Source organism: Myotis davidii, unplaced genomic scaffold, assembly GCF_000327345.1.
Source record: "Myotis davidii unplaced genomic scaffold, ASM32734v1 scaffold362, whole genome shotgun sequence".
Classification (NCBI taxonomy): domain Eukaryota; kingdom Metazoa; phylum Chordata; class Mammalia; order Chiroptera; family Vespertilionidae; genus Myotis; species Myotis davidii.
The window spans coordinates 2,096,789-2,117,975 of NW_006297152.1; the positions used below are offsets into that span (position 1 = coordinate 2,096,789).

General features: G+C 37.8%; 1 protein-coding gene across 2 annotated transcripts in view; it reads right to left on the bottom strand.

The window, feature by feature from the left end:
* The window catches only part of PLA2G4A (phospholipase A2 group IVA), a 127,397-nt gene that overhangs the window by 9,590 nt on the left and 96,620 nt on the right, over positions 1-21,187 (bottom strand). For both annotated transcript variants that reach the window (XM_006772938.2, XM_006772937.2), the window contains 5 exons: positions 20,696-20,767; positions 15,436-15,678; positions 10,709-10,893; positions 2,162-2,357; positions 568-725 (listed from right to left, as the gene is read on the bottom strand). In XM_006772938.2, coding sequence (XP_006773001.1) covers positions 568-725; positions 2,162-2,357; positions 10,709-10,893; positions 15,436-15,678; positions 20,696-20,767 — 854 coding nt within the window. The remainder of the gene's footprint in view (positions 1-567; positions 726-2,161; positions 2,358-10,708; positions 10,894-15,435; positions 15,679-20,695; positions 20,768-21,187) is intronic.

Here is a 21,187-nt window from a genome sequence, read left to right on the forward strand (position 1 = left end):
CTTTTCTTCCTACTTCTAATTTATTTTGTCATATGACAAATACATTAAATATCTGGGAAAGAAACTGAGTATTAACCAACCCGCCAATAAAATAATAGTATAAAATGTAGGCTCTGTCCAGGTGGAGGCATTGATTTTCTTTTTTTTTTTTTTTTAAATATATTTTATTGATTTTTTTACAGAGAGGAAGGAAGAGAGATAGAGAGTTAGAAACATCAGTGAGAGAGAAACATCGATCAGCTGCCTCCTGCACATCTCCCACTGGGGATGTGCCCGCAACCCCGGTACATGCCCTTGACCGGAATCGAACCTGGGACCCTTCAGTCCGCAAGCCGACGCTCTATCCACTGAGCCAAACCGGTTTCGGCGGCATTGATTTTCTTATTTGTGAATTTTATAGGGTTCTTCTGGAGATTAGTAAAATGATTCATGAAAAATAAAACGGTATAATTTGGGTGGTGTCATTCATAAACCTTGTTTTTATTTTTAATTAATTAAAAAGAAATAGTGGTATGGTCATGTGATATGAAATATTTGACATTGTCAGTGACCGGAGGAGATACTTACATCAATGTTGTTCAGGGTATTGAAGTACATCAGATCATGCAGCCTCTTGAATGCTTGATTTGGATATTGAAAGTTGAAGGTTGAAAATGGTGATTCAGGGTCGTCAAAAATATCAAAATCAGCTATTTCTTTCTCTTCCTTAGTTTCTCTTGGAACACCTAAATATCAAAAGAGTCTCAAGTGGGATATTTGGAAAACTACAAAATATCTCTAAAACCCAGGGAATGAAACATACAAAGAGTCATAAACATAACATGGGGAGCCCCCATTGAGGTCATGTAACCTGTATATACACTGTTGTGTCCCCAACATATTGCCTGGGTGAGGACTTCTGTGTTTTGACTGGGCAACTTCCAATTGCCAGAGTTTGTACCTCTGTGCCTAAGGGCCTTCTGTGTGGAAGTCTGATTAGCTCATTAGCACAAGGCTGGAAACACTGATAAATCACTCCTCCCAGGCATCAGTCAACCAAAGAGTCTAAGGACTTAGGCTTTAAACCCCTGAGTTCCCTTGCCTCTTCCTGTGTAAGGGGAAGGATGATTCTGCAGCATAAGTTCTATTCCATTTCCTAGCGTTTCCCAGCAGGATAAAGTCTCTTCCTCGTAGCCGACTCTCTGACACATCTTTTGCTGTCAGTTCCTTATCAAAGTTCCCTAGTTGACGCAAACACACTATATGCACTTGAATCCTTTGCTCAGAATCAGCTTTTGGAGGAACCCAAAACCAAACACTATCTAATTGCCTTCATGCCACAGAAATCCCCTAATCAGCCTTGAGAATTAACAGCGATAGAAAATTCTCTAGGTTTCAAGTACTCCACTCACTGTTTAAGAACTGTGAGTGATAAAAACTCCCATCCCTATCGATCCTTTCTCTGTCTCCCTCCACCATCTAGAAAAAGATCACTTTCTTCTCCATAGTCCCCTGTTACGTCCTCCAGGACTATTTTTTTTACAGCTATATATTCTGGTCCTAAAAACAGTCTGATTTTTAGGCCTTCAGGATCCTGCCTGTCAGTCTCCAGACCTCCTTTGGTTAATCAATATTTTCCAGGAAACTAAAGAGTTTATGGCTCCTCAAGTTGTGGTACGACAGGATGACTTGCTTTGAACTTGATTCTTTTTCTATGGAATATAACCTGGCAACATGAATGAAAACCATGTTGTGCTGCTCAATGACATTCATCTTGTGGTTAGCTCAAATTCCCAGAACCTCTGTAGGGCTTGTTCTGAAGTAAGGGCTCCCTTAAAGGGCGATATTCAAAATATTTAACAAACCCTTACGCTAAGGGCCCCCACCAATCACAGCAAACATAATTGGGGCTTTTTGGAGTAAAGCCCCAGAGATTTTGCTGAGCTAGTTGAGCCAGTTATTAACCCTCCAGTTTCTGGACGGCGAAGAACCCAGGGGATCAAGGAGTGAGAAAGATGGGGAGCACTGGAGGGTCTCCGAATAGCAGCTATTCATCAAGGGAAGGGAAACATTCAAAGTTGTAACAGCCGGTACAGCAAGTGCCAGTGTGGACCAGCTTACTCTCAGTCTTGCTCCTTTACCAGATCTCTCCTTTGCAGAATACAACCTATTCCCCACGTACCTGGAGCCTTGTACTTTCGGAAGTTGATGTTGGCCAGAACAAAGTGGATGACAGTTGGGCAATCCTTGTCCATATCAGAGTTCTTGGGTTTAAAGACATAGCACTCCTTTAGCCCTTCTCGATCAAACACATTAGGGTCGATCTTGGGGAAGGGGAGCTTGTTCATTTTAGCCCACTTTTCTGCAAGCAGAAGTTCCTATGGAAGAGAGGGAAAGATGCATTTGGGAAGTTTCGGTCTTCATGTGTTTGGCTGATCTGGCCATCATTCAATATTCACTAGGTGTGTACTATGTGCTAGCACTGTGCTTCTCGCTAAGACAAACCAGGACCCTCCTCCCAGGAAGCTCATCGATCTCAAAAACCTTAAAAGCAATCAGTGAACAACCTCAGTCCTGTTATGTTACTTCTTGGTTCACGGCTAGCTCCATAGGAGGCACTGGAAATTTTATGAATGAGCCGAACTGAATGAAATTATATAGATGTAATTGCTACAAGATAAAAAAAAAATAGTATGGATTCTGGGCATTTATAAGCCCTGTGAATGTTTTTTAACCCTCAGGAGTCAATGAACCTGTTACTGAATTTTTACCTCTATCATCTACACACAACTAATAATAATTAATAAATGTTATGTATGCAAACATATTTTACCTATGTCATTTCCACACAACAAATGATCATAACTTTTACATATACAAAAATAGTTGAGTTATTCTGCTTGACTTTTTTGGTAGTTGTCTGTATTTTTTTGGGGGGGGAGGGGGCGTGGTTGTTTCTGCTTATGACAAGAAGTTCAGCTTCTGGCCATGTTATCATTACATGTGGAGTGGCCAAGCGTGGGCGGTACAGAGGTACCAGGAGCGGGGAGGACTGTGCGATTGTTTTCACACGCTAGGCACCCTTCCTGGGGCGAGGATTAGACCTCCCCACCAGAATGAGAAGACAATTGGGACAGAGCCACAGCAGCTGATCTGCAGCTGCAGACATGGAACGTGACCCAAGAAATACGCATTTGTTGTCGGCCACTAAGATTTTCAGTTTCTTTCTGCATCGAGGTTGACTAAGGCAATGAGTAAGCACACACACATAATATTACATTTACACTGGGGAATATAAATCAACACGGAGAGGTGCAGCGAACAGAACTTATTTCTATTTATATCAGCTTACGGGGGAGTGGGACAAGTCAGAAACAGGCGCTGGGGCCAGATTGTCTGAGTTCAAGTGCGAGCTATGTGACCTTGGGCACATTTCTGAATGTTTCCACACTCAATACCCTCAAATATAAAATAAGGATGGTTATAATAATATATATCTCATAAGATTGCTGTTAGAATTCTTTGAGGGCTGAAGTATGCAGTGATACTCCGCTAATGGTACAATGGAGATCATAAATGACAACCAAATAAACAAACAGGGACCAGGCTATCCACTATCCCTGAAATCATGGGCTCCCAAACCCACTGCATGCATATCTCACCTCTTCCTTATCTCTCTGCATCTCATTTTATAGCCGATAAAATAAAGTTAATGCTATTACCTTTCTCCGGATTGCTGTGAGGAGTAACTAAGCTAATGTAAAACCTCAGTAATTTCTATTTTTAAAAAAGTACTTCAGGTTTTTTTAAAATATATTTTTATTGATTTCAGAGAAGAAGGGAGAGGGAACGATAGAGATAACCATCAATGATGAGAGAGAATCATTGATCAGTTGCCTTCTGCGTGCCCCCTACTAGGGATCGAGCCCAAAACCTGGGCATGTGCCCTTGACCTGGGACGCTCTATCCACTGAGCCAAATCACCTGGGGCAGAAAAGAAGTACTTTAAAATAGCACCTTAAATTTAGAGAAAAATATCCTTTTCATTGGATTGTCACTGTTCTTGATGCTTCTGGAATGTCATGAATTTAAAAATTCTCCCTGAAAACCACTCACAAAGAAATAAACATATGGGAGAACAAAAGATTTAATATTAAATCTTATATTCAAGCATTATAGTACATTAAAGCATTTGTTTCATAAATTACTAAACTAAATACAGAGTGAGCAAAAGTAGGTTTATAGTTGTTCATATGGAAAATAATACCATTATTAAACAATAACACAAGAATAAACTGTGTTTCACATACTCACAACTGGAAACCTACTTTTGCCCACTCCTATTTGATTCTATTTCACTGAAAATCCCATGCACATTAACACTTCCTTGCTGGAAACTTGAGAAAACTTTTATCACTGACTCCTTTTCCCCATTCAGTTGAATTACTCAGCTTGTTGCTTCTTATCTAGCACTGGTATTCATTCAAGACTCTTTAGCATCAAAATAAAAGCAAAAGTTCACCGTGTGGATCAATTGCGTGAGACCAAAGAGAAAAAAGAGCTTTCCAGTGTTTACAAACATGACTCAAGAGGATGACCAAGGATGTGTGGATGTGTGGAGAAAGAGGAAAAGGGGAATTGAATGAGGTAAAAGGCCAGGCTATTTTTAGATAGATATTTCACGCTGGAATTCGGAAGTGATGGAAACTTTCCCTTTCCTTATATGATCCCGATGTGGAAGCGATTAAAACCAGTGACTATAAAGATTACAGGGTGGAAAAACCATCTCCTCTAGGATGTCTCATTTCTCTGCTTGTAAAGACAGAAACAAGGACACAGACTATGAGTGGAGCAGACGAGTTTGAAAAGAATGCAGTGAGCAAAGAAATTGTGGCTCCACAAATTAGAGCAATATGCCAGAACTGTGTTCTAGGATAACTCTCCATCTTGGTTGTTACTCGACACCTCAGATGCTTCAGATTTCCAGAGATTAATTCATGGTAAATTTACATAGTACTAACTGAAATTACTTTCCGTGGAGATAACAATTTGATAATATCCTTCAGAGTAATACTCTATAAAATGTTTGTGCTCATTTTTGAGTTTAATAAAACATCTTGAAAGACAGAAGACAATCTAAATAACAGAAATATAATTAAACTATAGTATGAATGGGATATTTTTTTACCTATTTATAAATAAGAAATATATTTATATCTATCATTATAAATTAGCTTTTCTTTATATGAAATGAGTATTTTCTCTATACAAACCTAGGATATGCACTTTCTAAGATGTTTCTCATTATTTTAAAGCAATTTTTAGATTAGGGAAAGTTATGAAGTATACATATGTAAATTCATTTACAGAATCTTTAAAAATTATTGAAGCAACTAACATAAGATACAAAAGCTAAAAACTATAATTTAGAAGTCATTATTCTATGTTTTTTGCCAGTCTCATTTCTAATAAAAGGATGCTGGTATTAGGATCCAAGAGCTTTGTAAAGCAATGTGCATGAAAATAATTTTCTATGTCCAATTGTGTGTATAATTTACATAACATTTTGCAGTTCTCGTTAGTTTTTCTTCACTAAGAGGTTACAGGCAGGGGAAGGGTGGGTGGGTAGGAAGAGATCAACCAAAGAACTTGTATGCATAGATGTGTAACCTATGGACACTGACAACAGGGTGGTGAAGGCCTGGGGTGGGGTGGGTGGGCACCTAGAAGAGGTCAATGAGGGGGAAAAGGGGACATATGTAATACTTCTTTCATGTTGTGAAGACTGGCTCAAATTTCCCTTCCTTCTCTCTTCACGTTCTCCTTCTCTCACTGCCTCTTTCTTTTCTTTTCTCCCCCCTTCTTCCCTTTTATTTTTAAGAGAATGAACTCATTGTTCTGGATTCTGTTCATTAAGCATTTTAAAGAGCACTGAAAAACTGAGCTAGATATACGGCAACATAATGTACAATAACATAATTTACAGCACAATAACTCTAATCTATTACTCTCTATAAAATTTAGTAAGGTGAAAGGGGAAAATATCTAGTTGCAAGCTCTGAATTCTCCTATCTTCCTTACTTGTTTCTCAAAAGATCCAAAGGTGTTTTGTTTTGTTTTTCTAATTTCACAATCTGATTGTTTTGTAGATAAAGACCCTGGCTTACATTCATGGCCAACATTAAAGGATAATCCTATTAGAATAATTCCTGAATGGACCCTAATGGTAAACTAAATTTGCATGGCATATATCTAACTTATTAAATGCTTAACAAAAAGAAATGACAAAGTGAAACACAGAGCTGCTTTTTAAAAATCAAATAATAAGCGTATTACTGAGATTCATGAGGTTCTTTATATCCGAACTATTTATCAGGGTGTGTGTCTACTAATCTAAAAAAAAATAGTATTACTGATATTGATGTCATCAACTTTCAAGGCCAGTTACAATTTTATAATAAATAAAATGGTTGCCTTTATCAAAAGCCAAGATACCATCATTTTCTATCTCTCTGACACGATCTGAAAATTATACTTATGAAATGCTAATAATAGTAGCTGTGAAATAAAGTTAATGGTTCTAATATTTTGCCTAGCATTTATGGTTTGCTTTTTAAAAAATATATCTTTATTGATTTCAGAGAGAAAGGGAGAGGGAGAGAGAGAGAGAGAGAGAGAGAAACATCAATGATGACAGAGAATCATTGATTGGCTGCCTCTTTCATGCCTCCCATTGGGGATCGAGCTAGCAACCTGGGCATGTGCCCTGACCGTGAATTGAGCCATGACCTCCTGGTTCATAGGTTGATGCTCAACCACTAAGCCACACTAGCCGGGCTATGGTTTGCTTTTTTTAAAAAATTACAAATGATATTCATATTTTAGTTTCAAAAATAGAAAATTATTCATGATTTAGTCACCTTAATAAAATCATATTGCATATATCCAGTTATTACATTGGAATTTCTCCCCTCCTTCCAAAAGACTTTATGTATATTTCTCATCAATTTCTAATTATATCTAAAAAGTAAAGCATTGTTACATAAATTTTTGCATATTCACAATAGAAATATCATGCTGTGTTTATAACGTTTAAAATTTTTTTACTGGCATGGGAAAAGAATTCCTGATATAATTTTAAGTAGAAAGGAGCAGTGTGCAAAGCTATATGATCCTGGTGCTCACACACACACACATAATAATAAGAGGGACTACAAGAAAATACCAAAATATCCGCAACTGTTGTTCACAAATAGCACAAGCACTTGAGATATATTCTAAATTTCCAAATTTTTTACAATGAGCACATATCCTTCTTAATTAGAAATAATGAATCAAAGTACAGTTACAAACTAACAAACTACAGTCATTCTTTTTAGAGATACAAAACTATATTCTAAAACTTTCTTCCAATTTTCCCAACACCATTTATTGAATAGACTATCTTTACCTTATTGTATGTTCTTGCCTCCTTTGTCAAATATTAATTGACCATAAAGACGTGGGTTTATTTCTGGGCTCTCTATTGTATTGTGAACACAGATTATGTATTATGGAATTGTATACCTGTAACCCTGTATAATTTTATTAACCAATGTTACCCCAATAAATTCAATAAAAACCATAAAATAAAAATAAATAATACTTTCTTTCAACAGCAGCTTTTAGAAGTGGCGGAACTCTGGTTTACATATAAAATGATGGCACTGACGTTCTTAAACTCCCATAAGTGATATGAATAATAGTTATTTATCTCCAGAACTAGCTTCTAAGCTGTCGTCTCAGAATCATCTACTGAAATTTACCTCCCCACTGCTGCTCAGGGCAGCCTGCTCTTGGTTTTCATAGTCACCCACTCTGGCGTGGTGCCTCATTAGCATATGTTTGGATTACAGTGAAGCCTTCTTAATCTTAATCTTTTACCCTCTACTCCCCATTCTCAGATTAATCATCCTATAATTCCATTTTCATGAAGTCATTTTTCTGCCAGAAACCCTTCACTGAGTCTCTCTTTTCTATCATCCAATTTTAAATTCTCCCCTAATCCCCTCTAATGGGAGGTTTATCTCTCACTTCTAATTAGCTCATGTCCAGGTTCTCCGATGTGCTCATTGCCATCTCTGTACCATCTCTGTGACTTTTCAAACCTGTTCCATTTATTTCCCTGCTCATCTACTTTGATACACACCAAGGTATTCTTATACAAATCTCCTATCAATGGGCTTCATGCATATTTCTCATCAATTTCTAAACCTTATTAATTATATCTAAAAAATAAAGCACTGTTAAATACTTATGTAAACCCAAATAACTATTTTACAGTAAATTTCTTGGTTTCCTCCAAAATGTATGTTATGTATAAGATTCTCCCCCCACCCCCAAAGCTAAAATGTTATGGAGATCAAGGACCATGTTTTACCACTGACTGTGGAACACAGAGCAGAAACAAGTACAAGTGCAGTGTGTACAGAGGCAGCTGGTGATGGGAAAAAGCATTCAGTTCTCATTGTGGAGCCTTGCAATTGGGTCCAGCTTGACCATTTCTTACTTAGCACTTCCCCAGGCAGGTCCTGGGCTAGGCTTTTTTCGCCCGTTGTCTTATTTACTTTACGGATGTGAAGAGATCACTTATCTCACCAATCCTTATCTACTTGGCTGAATACTAACTGGCTCAAGACATAATCTGAAAGCATTTTAAAAATATGAGATTTTATAAATATTAGAGAGTTATAACCATTATTAGTCTTGAGAGCAGTTTAATCATAGTATAATAGAAAGGAAGCCAAGTGTCAGAGGACAAAGGTTATCACTGACTTCCTGATTCAAGATCATGGACCATTTTTTCTTCATCTTTATGAGTTTCCATTTCCTAATCTATCAAATGTAGATGACCTCCATCTCTCTTACAGCATTTCATTCATTCACCCCCCAAAAATGTTTCCTATATATTTTGGCTGGCTTTTATAAGGCAATTAGGACAAAATACACAATTAAAAAACACACAAATAGTGTTCGAGTACCCATGGAGTTCACAGACAGCGGAAGCAACACACACATACATACATCTATATATATATATATATAAAAGCCTAATATGCAAAGTGTCCCCTCGGGAGTTCAACCCACCAGGAGTTCAATTGCTCACTTTGACGTGTGCTGGCCACCAGGGGGCAGCACGGAACGAAGGGAGGCCCTAGCCAGCAGCCAGCAGCCGATAGGGAGCCTACCCATGCACGATTTTGTGCACTGGGTCTCTAGTATAAATATATATGTAAATAAACAGACAGTATACCATGAAAACTGCTGTATTCGTAGAATTTACTAAGTGTTTTATTCTGAAGCTGTACCTGTGGAGGTCACGAAAGATAACATTCAAGATGAGTCTGAAGACAGTTTGAGGTGTTTCAGGTGGAGGGAATGGTAACAGTCATTGTCCCACTTGGGTGAGGCTGCAGGGCACCCCAGCAATCTTTCTCTATTGCCTATTCAGAACTTTTTTTCTCTTTTCTTCACAGAGGCAGACTTTTATTCTCCCCATACCCCTGGCTTCACTACCCCCATCCTCTCATTCTACAAAGATAACTAATTCCTATCAAAGTTAGAAGTCATCAGATAAATAGTTTCTTAACTTCCTTTCTCCATGGCCAACTACAAACCTCCTTCCACAGCCATTATTTCCTCCCTTCCCTCTTGCTCCAATATGGATGTTTTCATACTATTCTCCACCTGTAATTTTACATCTCCTCACCCCTGTAACCTTCTCTGGGATGTGACCCTATTGTATACATCATCTCTCCATTCTTCAATAACATCTTCATTAATGACTTCCAGCCATCCGCATGCTCAAGTCTTTTCTATTAACAACCCAACCCTCCACACACACACTTTTCCTATTCTCCAGATACAGTCCATCTTCTTCTTCCTGGATAGTCTATAGAACTGTCTTTATTTTCTTAATTTCCACTCATCCCTCAAGTCACAGCAGTATGATTTGTGCGCTCACAACCCTATTGAAACTTCTCTTGGCCAGTTCACTGAGAACTTCCTTGTTGAATATCTGCAGTTGGTTTTCATAACATTACTCACTTCCTTAGTCTGCCTCCTTTTCCCCTGATATTGTTGTTGAATCTTCAAGATACTATTTTATGTTCTCTTATCTTCTCATAGAATACATGGTTTTAATTATCTTTTTCCTGCTAATTCCCTAATCTCAGCCTAATTTGCTTCTTGAACTTCAGATATATTGCATCATTCTTGTCCTGCTCAGGACTATGAATTTAATGTGGGTGAAGGGGTATCATTAAAAAGTTCTTTTAAGCAGGAGAGGGATTGAGTACTCCTAATAATAGGCTAGTGAGACAAGAAATTGGAATCAAGAGGATCAAGATATTCACAAGGCATGCAAAGGAATCTACACTAATAAAAGAGAAACATGCAAATTGGTGTCACTCTGCTACGGCCACCAGCCAATGAGGATGAGCATGCAAATTAACCCAACAAAAATGGCGATTAATTTGCATATGCAGGCACGGAGTGAAGACTGAAGACGACTGAAGACTGAAGAGGCTTGGCTTCTCCGCTGCAGCCAGACCAAAGGCCTGGGTCCCAGCCCAGGTGCCAAAAGGAAACCGGTGCCGAAAACCAGGGGAAGGAAGGCCTATTGCACAAATCTTCGTGCAACAGGCCTCTAGTATGGTAGATAATAGAATGCTACATAAATTCTTCTTACCTTGAATGGAGGGCTAGAGTCACTTGGCCTTGCAGAAAAGTCAAAGGAGATGATGAGATCGACTCCCCTCTGAGGCCTCAGGATCAAGGGGTAAGGCAGGTTAAATGTGAGGCCACTGTCCACTATATGAATCTTTTTACTTTTGACATCCAGGGGCTCATATATTTGCTCAAATTCATCAGGATCTTTTAAAAAGAAAAAAGAAAGAATGAATTAAACAACCATTTAACATTACTTAGGGTATAAAAATAATTTATTATATAAACATGTAAGATAGAATTCCATATGGCTAGGCTTTGGAGACAAACAGAGCTGGGCATGACTCCAACTTCAGCAATGAATAAATTAATGATTGTCTTTAGCTCTTAGTTTCTTCATCTTTAACATCAGGGTACAAGAATCTATCCAATAAGTTGTTGGGGGATTAAGTAAGATAATGCATGGAAAGTACATTGTTCAGGCCTTGGTATTAATTCTAAGCTGTGCAGCATAATCCTTCTATTAGCATTACATGGGTCTTTACTGGTTTAAACATAGTACCTCATACATTATCTTATTTAAGTCTTATCACAGATGTGTGAGGTAGAGGAAATCTATAAATAGAAGACAGAATAAATTAATCTCTCAAGTGATACAACTGGGGAATGGCAGAGTCTGAATGGGTATCACACTGCACCTCTCCCGGTGATGGGAGTTCAAGAAAATAATCCTCTTTTAAATCCAAGATTACATTTGAGAGAAAATCATTATTAGTATGTGGACCAATTCCCAACTCTGGCATGTAGTTAAACACCATGGTTCCAACCTCTAGGTAAATTGACAGAAAAGTATGTTTCAAAGCATATAGTTTTGCAAAATATCACCAGATATTCTATACACAAAATAAGAATTCCATGATCAAGCAGGTTTGAGAAATATAAGATTCGACAGTTTAAAGTAATGGGCAACTATATTGTGTGTTCCCTGTTCTCCTTACTATACCTTGGACTTAGAGCACTTTCTAAAAAATGAAGATGCTACTTAATCCTCACATAGGTACCACTATTATTTCTATTTTGTAAGTGACTTTGAATAAAACGTGAAGATGGTTGCATTCTCTCTAACCTACAGTTCCATCAGGATCAAGGTTGTTGGGTTTTAGTTTTACTCTACTTTCCTATCATTGTTTCCTGAGGCTGATGCTACGTAACTGCTCAAGATTTTCCAGCCAATAAATAGCCCAGCCAGAACCCAATGTAAGTCAGTCTGCCTTTAAAGTGTTAAACACGAGGCCCTTTTAAGTAGAACTTCTCAAACTCATTACAGTATCCCACTGCACTGTGAAGAAGGGGATGAAGTTGTTAGTTTTTCCAAATTTATTTGAACTTGAACCCCATTTATATGTAACATCTGCTAAAATATCATGGAGCATTTAAAAATGCCACTATGGAAGGATATCCTCCCATAATTCAAAACATACATGGCTTTCAAACCTGAAATGAGTTCATCTGATTTTTGGATAGGTATGGAAACATGCTATGTTTTATAATTATGACTGTTTCCTTACAGTGGGTCAGCCGTGAACATTTCCGAAGGTCATTTTATAAATATATCACACAGATTCCATTTAGGATGCACAAATATTTGGAAGTTTGTGTTTTGAACTCTGGCCTGAATGAACTTGTGTCTCAATTTCTTATTCCAGATGGTGTATGTCACAGTAAATAGGGTAAACACAAAAGTAAACAGAGAAGAAGTCATGTAACTAATGGACAGTTCCTCCAAAATTAGTTTCCACCCGTATACAACTATTTTGAAGTAAACAAATGAGGGGGTTTTATCATCATGTTTTCAAAAGATTGTCTGCAAGGTGTAGAAATAGGGACAAAAATAAGGCACTAATTTTTCTCATTATAGGTCAAAAGATAGTTTTAATTCTAAGATGCTCATATTTTAATTGGTACAAAAATCATAAGGTAAATGAAAATATAAGATTTTCCCAACATAATATATAGACTAGATAAAAATATCAATTCTTTTTTTGCATAGTGGGGAGTGTAAAAATAAAAAAAAGTATGGTATTTTAACTGTATAATACGTAGGAGTTTTAATAAAAATTAAATGAACCAAGATGATTACAGTTTATGTTAAATCCTTTAACTTTTCATCCCATACACATGGTAATCTTAAAATGTAAGGTAACTGGAGAGAGATAAATGGGGTATATCTCAGTAAGGGCATTGCCTGAAATATCACTTTTAAATTCAATAAATTCAGTCTAAAATGCAGTCATTTTTAGCAATGTTAGTCTGTATATAATGAATTTGAATAAACTTGACACTGACTGATCTGGATTTCTGATTAAAATCAATATATTATGTACATTTTTTTTCAAATAGATAAATGCAAACTGAGTGAAATAGAATTTTAACAAGAGACACTCCAAGGAATAAAATGTAAAGTTCTTTCCAAAGATCATGAGTTTAAAACAACTTTAGATCAAAACACTCCAAAATATCTCAACAAATTTGAAATTCAAACTTAACTGAGAATGCTAAATTTCATCTAGCAACCGTAGAGTTTGTATTGAAGGTATATATAACCAGACATTGATGCCATAAACATAACACAAGGTATAGTAAGTTCTACTCCTCTTGTTTAAATAACACTTCTGAATCTACATAAAAAATTGTCAAACTCCCAGGAAGTTGTTAAAATGTGGAGTGCAGAAGTGCAGAAGGCAAGCGTGCTTGCAAACCACAGAGGAGGCACGCTGGGTGATGCGATCACAGCAATAACGCAAAACAGATGTAATAAAGTACACACAGAGGAAACGTCCATTTTTACATCAGCAAGACAATGACTAATAAAACCGCCAGGGGGAAGGGAGTGTAGCAGAAGGGAAAAGCTTTGAGGAATGTCAAGAGGCCTGTCTCCACTCTAGCTCTGCTGAGTCATTTTAGGCAAAGATGAGAACTATCTTCTGTAATCTTCCTTTACTGTGGAGTAAAAATTACTTAAGAATCTTTTTAGGGAGTCTAAATACTCTACAAAGCTAAGTTTATTTGAAAGCCCATCATCATTCATCCATAAAGCCTACGTTTCTGAAGAAGGCACATTTAACTGATGTTATAATGGAAATGAATATAATCAAGTGTCACAACTTAAAAAAATGTCACGGATTGTAAGGTCAGGTATTTTTTTTTTGGGGGGGGGGCTGGATGAATTTAAAAATAGACATTGACTTTATCACAAATCGACTTTCATTCTACTGTACAGGAAAGGGTTTGGATTGAAGGTATATAACCAGACATAACCTATTATCTGAGACTTTAATGCCATAAACATAACACAAGGTAATAGTAAGTTCTACTCCTCTTGTTTAAATAACAGAGGTAACTTTTCTTTTTGCAATTTCCATTATGGTCAAGCAACACACAGGAACAGCACTACCAAAATAACAACATCGAAAGCCTTGTTCTAATTCTATTGTATAGGGATGATGCTTAATCCAAGAGTAGTAGAAAGTTTTGGGGAAAAATACCATTGACACTTTTATAGCATCCAGTCAATGTCCTTAGGCAGAAATGACAGTTGGGTGGTTAAAAGAAAAATGATGGTGTGATGAAGTAGAAAAATTTAAGATGACAGGATCATTATGAGAAAGATTATTAGTATTGATTAGTCACCAAGGTAAATTTAACTTTTAATTTGAAACATGGATGCACAGAAGAATAAAAAGAATTATTCTTGGGATTTGGCTGAGAGTGAGTGGCTTCTTGCCAGCTGGCCTTAAGAAAGTTAACTAATGTTTCTGAGAACAGAGGGCCAGGTACGATAGCCTGACGGGCACTGCAGACTGGCAAACTTCACTCCACACCACCCACGGCATCTCATGTATGACTGCCCTGGACTGGAGAGTCAGGCTCAGGACCAAGGTTACCAGACTCCCTTACAGCTCCAGTCTGAATCTGCTGAGACTGGTCGCTGGCCAAGGAGGAACACCCACGTGAGATTTGAGGAAGGAAATGAGACAGAGGTTATGTTTCTGCTTTTTCTATTGCCAGGCACAGTTGTGGGGGCGTTTGTTTTAACCTTTCATTCCAAACACATGGTAATCCTAAAACATGGAAATATCCAGAGCGAAATAAACAGGGTCTCTCTTAGTAAGGACATTGCCTGAAAAAGCACTTTTCAATTCAGTAAGTTCAGTCTAAAATGCAATTGGTGGTGGTGGTTGTTTTTGAAACAACTTAAGTATTCTCATTAAATGTATTGGGGTGACATTGGTTAATGAAGTTGTAGAGATTTCAAGTGTACAATTCTATGATACATCATCTGAATAGTGCATTGTTTACCACGAAAGTCAAAAATCTCCCCCCATCATTTTTAGCAATGTTGGTCTGTAAACAATGCATTTGAATAAGCTCGACACTGACCAAACTGGGGTTATTCTGATGTGTTTTTGAAATCATTTTTGGAAGCTCCGTCTGGAGCTTGTTCTTCCAAGCCTGGGAACAATTTTGTAAACATCTAATTTCCTGCTCACAACAACAGTTATTTGAAGCCCTCCACATGCTAAATGCATGTTTTTGTAACTGTCTAAACTAGACCAGAATGAGGCCCAGAAATCTGGATTTTAAAAAGATTCCCAGGTGATTCTAATGTGCAGCCAAGGTTGAGAACCACTGAATAAGGAAGGAAGATCTCCCGAATTAGCTCCCATGGGTTACATTTTCTGTACTTACCTGTTACAGCTGCATCCAATTCATCTTCCTCCCAGGACTCCTGGGTGTCAAAGTCTCTGAAAGGTGACAGAGGGTAGGATGTATTGAGATTCAAGCCCAACATGAAGTTGTGCACCTTCCCAGCACGTCCTTCTCTGGTATTGAATAGTGCTGAGTCACTCATCAAGGCCATTATCATACGCTGGACCCAACTTGCTTGATTATCATTTTGATATTCCTCTTCAGCATCTTCAGCTTCAGTACCTAAGGAAAAAGAAAGAATCATTATACAAATTCCAAAATTCATTTTTTTAAAAATCATCTTTGGGCAACTGAATGTCAAACTTAACAGTGAAGCACTATGGCTTTTGATTTAACAAATGTTTATTTGCATAAATTAATACACTAAATATTTCAGTTAACTATTTTGGTCCTTAAATTGTTCTTGCTTTACCCTTTACCTATAGCTAGTCTAAGATTGCATTGTTGACAGTGTCACGTGGTCTAATCTTAGATTTTTTTTTAGGCAAACTTTTCTTTTTTTTTAAATAAATTTTATTGATTTTTTACAGAGAGGAAGAGAGAGGGATAGAGAGTTAGAAACACCGATCACCTGCCTCTTGCACACCTCCTACTGGGGATGTGCCCACAACCAAGGTACATGCCCTTGGCCGGAATCGAACCTGGGACCTTTCAGTCCACAGGCTGATGCTCTATCCACTGAGCCAAACTGGTTAGGGCGCAAACTTTTCTTCTTTCTACCCTTCCCCTATCCTTTTCTTTCTTTCTTTCTTTCTTTCTTTCTCTCTCTCTCTCTCTCTCTCTCGCTCTCTCTCTCTCTCTCTCTCTCTTTCTCTCTCTCTCTCTCTCTCTCTCGCTCTCTCTCTCTCTCTCTCTCTCTTTCTCTCTCTCTCTCTCTCTCTCTCGCTCTCTCTCTCTCTCTCTCTCTCTTTCTCTCTCTCTCTCTCTCTCTCTCGCTCTCTCTCTCTCTCTCTCTCTCTTTCTTCTTTCTTTCTTTCTTTCTTTCTTTTTTTCTTGCCTTATTTACACAAACACAAATAAACACACAACATACACACAGGGAAAATCCACAATACCTTATTGTCTTTATTTCCTAAGTTTCCTTCTCTCTCCTGTTTAGTAAACTTCCAGAAATCATGTAAACTGGACACAGACAACAGAAGGATTCAACATATATTTCCTGCTCAATAAACACCCTTATAAACTGTCATTTCATCGCTACTTATAGAGTTTGGCTTTTAAAACTCTATAATTTAAACACATGCTTTAAAATGTTTTAAAATTCGGCAATCTTCCCAAAGAAGCGGCTTTTCGTCACTTTTTCCTTAAAAACCTATGTACACATCACTACTCCTGGGAAGCTATGTTGGGTAGTTACTTAGAGCACTGGCTCCATAGTCAGACTGCCTAGATTCTCCCGTTTCCTAGTTAGTTAACCCTTTCGCCTTCATTCCCTCAACAGAAAACTCTGTAGGGTCGTTGTGAGGATTAACTGAGTTAGTGCATTCATGTAAATTCCTTAGTAAAGTGCCTGGCCTGCAATCAATTTTTAATAAACACTATTTAGTAGTAGAAATAGTGGTAGTAGCAGCAGAAGCAACAGAATAATTATCCGTATCAATATTATTCATTCACAATCCAAATTTGAGAACACTGTATGGTACAGTGTGATTCCCACCTGCCTAAATCCCTTTTGATCAGATTTCTGGGAACTCTGTATATAAACATACATAAAACTCTCTCTCTCTCTCTCACTCTCTCTCTCTCTCTCAGATTTCTGGGAACTCTGTATATCTGCATACATAAAACTCTCTCTCTCTCTCTCTCTCTCTCTCTCTCTCTTTCTCTCTCTCTCTCTCTGTGTGTGTGTGTGTGTGTTTTGAGAGAAAAGAGAATCTATGCTCAAACTTCATAATTTCCAATAAATGTTAACTAAACACACATAAACCACAATAAATACTGTTGTTGTTTTTTTATTTTCACAAAGATTAGCTTAACTCTACCGAGTAAATGAAGTGATCTTTCAGGAACCAATCCAGATGACTACATATTCACTAAAAAACAAACATACTCTTTTCTACTCCTACATTTTTCTAATGCCAAGTATGACGAATAAAATCTTTTGCTAGAGCAAATCAGGCTTCAAAATTAATGATTTGTATTTCTAGGTACACAGGATATGAATAAGATACTCAATTATTTTCCAAAGATTTGGAGCTGCTCCATCATCATCATCATCACTATTATATTTATGAGATAAATTCCACTTCTGTAATAGAAGAGGGTCTCCTTTCTTTGTGATATACGTGGAAATGGCATCATTTGTGGCACAACCCCAGCAGTCAACAGATAAATGACATCCATTGCTTACTAGCTATTTCTATTTGCTGCCTTTTACAACGTAAAGCCCTTTGTATGCATTTTCTGATTTGATGATTACAACAATTCTATGAGAGAAAGTAAAAGTGATGCCAGCATAGGTTTAAAGAAACTAAATGTTGAAAAATGCCTAAAGACCTTACTCAAAATCATATGAATAAAAATGAAGGAGCTTCAAGAGAATCCATTGAATCCAAAAGAAAGCCATTGACTGGAAGAACATCAGGGCAAAAGATACATCTGATGAAGGACTATTATCCAAAATATATTTAAGACAAACTTCCCAATTTAAAAATGGGAAAAAGACCTCAGTAGAAAATATACAGATGGCAAGTAAGCATATGAGAAGATGCTCCACATCATATGTCATCAGGGAAATGCAAACTAAAGCAACAAGGAGATAACCTACATATTTATTGAAAATGCCCAAATCCAAAATACTAACAGTACCGAATGCTGCACCGATGTTGAGCAACAGAAACACTCATCCATTGCTAGTGGGAATGCAAAAATGGTACAGTTACTAAAGATAGCAGTTTGAAAGTTTCTTACAAAACTAAATTATACTTCTATCATATGATCCAGCAATTACGCTTCTTGGTTTTTACCCAAAGGAGCTGAAAACTTACATCCACACAAAAATTTGAATATGGATATTTATAGCATCTTTATTCATAATTGCCCAAACTTGGAAGTGACCAAGATATTCTTCAGTAGATGAGTGGATAAACTGCGGTACATCCAGACAGTGAACTATCATTCAGCATTCAAAAGAAATGAGCCATCAAACCATGAGAAGATATGAAGGAAACTTAACTGCATATTACTAAGTGAAAGAAGCCAATATGAAAAGGCTACATAGCGTATGATCCCAAAATATGGCATTCTGGGAAAGACAATCCTATGAGGATGGTGAAAAGATCAGTGGTTGCCAGGAGTTGGGAACGGGGGCAGAGGGATGAATAAACAGAGCATAGAGGACTTTCAGGGCAGTGAAACTACTCTGTATGATGCTCTAATGGTTGGTACATGTCATTTTATATTTGTGAAAATATACAGAATATCAAGAGTGAAGCCTAAAGTTTGGACTTTGGGTAGTGATGATGTATCAGTGTAGGTTCACCAACTGTTGTACCACTACAGTATAGAATGTTGATAGTGGGAGAGGCAGTGTGTGTGTGTGTGTGTGTAGGGGGGGTGTACAGGGGATATATGGGAACTCTGTACTTTTTACTCAATTTTGTTGTAATTTAAAACTACTCTAAAAAATAAAGTCTATTTAGAATGAAATAAATGAATATTAAGATCTAATAAAAAAATCCTCAAAAACATCCTGAATATCATTCTCCAATCTAGACTGATACTAAATCAAAGTCATATTCAATTGGTTCTTAAACTTATCAGCCTTAAGATAATCATCCAGTACTTCAGAGATGATCAAATGTACTGATCCTCTGTAGCAATGTACTTAATAAGTGACAAACCATTATTACATCTACTTGATAGTCTCTAAATCATGACATGATTAATTCTAGACATGCTAGGCATATACTCTCTCTCCCCAGTGTACTGGCTAGCTCCCTTCATTAAAAGGAAATTCAAAATCAAAAAAATAAATAAAGACCTGAACAACCAAAATAATTAAAATTACCAATATAAAGGAGCAGAATTTAGACTCAGTTCCTTCCAGAGCAGGGTTCTTTCAAATGGGGTTCTTGCCTAATTACCTGAGCTGCCATATATATTTAGGCAAATTATTGGCTATATAAGTCAGGAGGACAGTAGGCAAACAGGGACTGAAGCCCAGATTATACGCCACTGGCCATCTTGTGCCTCGTCAAGAGCTTTGTCTGCCCAAGGAAGGTCTCCTTCTTACATTTTCACAAGAAACTGCACACTAAGCAAGCTACGGGCCTGTGCAGCTGCATTGCCCAGAGTAGGCACCTCTGCTGTGCGCAGACTCATCTTATGAGGAAGTAACAGCCCAGTTATGACAGAGAATTTTAATTTTAGTGTTAATTCAGCAAGGATAAAACAGGCTCTTCTGTTATCTATGACATGGCAGGTGGAATTCCTTATGTTTTGGACAAGAAAGCACTTAGTGCCTTTTAAAATCTGTATTCAGACTGTAATAGGACTTGTTCACCCCATTGTTATCAAAGCTGGTTAACTTTTGTTTGTTATGTTTTGTTTTTGTACAAATGGTTGTGTCAAACACTTCGTCAAAATGTAAAAACACTCCATTTTAGCACATTGGCAACAAATATGCTTGATCTTTGCCTTTCCCTGCCCTCCCTCCATCACTGACTCTCCTGATCCACACCAAGCCAAAAGCTGTCTTGTCAAAATGTAAAGGAACTCATTTATACCACAAAGCAATACATGTAACCAAGAGTTCTCCATAGTTCTACCCAACTTGATCCCTTCCTAAGACACAGAATGTTGGCAATGGGATAAAGGCTCAGGATGGAGTGAGAATATAATTTTTCACATGTTATTTAATAATATATTTTTCAAAGATAAAATTTAGATTTTTTTTTTTAAAAAAAAGCCAGGTAAAGGTGCTCCCAAACCACAATTTCTGTGCTGAAAGCCCAGTTCAATAATCAGATTGAAAACAGAATTTAGTAATTCTAACATCTCAGTTTGTTCCCTATTTGTTCAACTGATAATATTTTTGAGGTTTTAAACAAGAAAGAAGGGGTATTTCTGTGTTGCGTATGTTATTACACATACAGCATTAATTTTCTCTCTGAATGGAAAGCTACGACACTATTGCTCAGTGCCTTAAGCAGAGACTGCCCTGGGCAGCTGGAGTGACAGGTCAGAGGCAGCATCCTTTCCCCATGGACTTCTGCCAGAGAAGGTCCCACACATTTACCTTTGGGTTCTTGTGATTCATCATCACTATCCGAGCTATCATTGCTCACAATGTGCTTTGCTGTAATATTTTCTGTGGAAAGAAAGCAAAAACAATTGAAGAATTTCAGGTGCCAAGACTCACAATTAAATTTACTATATGAGGGCGTGGCTAGTGTGGCTCAGTGGTTGAGCATTGACCTATGAACCAGGAGGTCACAGTTCAATCTCAGGGCCGATCAGGGGGTTGGGGCGCCGGACCCTGTCACACACAGAGCAGGGCTGATCAGGTGGTTGGGGCACCATAGCCTGTCACACAAGGAGCCACAGGGTGATCAGGGGGTTGGGGAGCTCCCCCCTATCAGGCACAGAGCAGGGCCGATCAGGGGGTTGGGGCGCTTTCCCCTGTCAGGAACAGAGCAGGGCCGATAGGGAGGTTGTGGCCCCACCCCCTGTCACACACAGAGCCACAGGGCGATCAGGGGGGTTGGGCGCTGCCACCTGTCACGCTGAT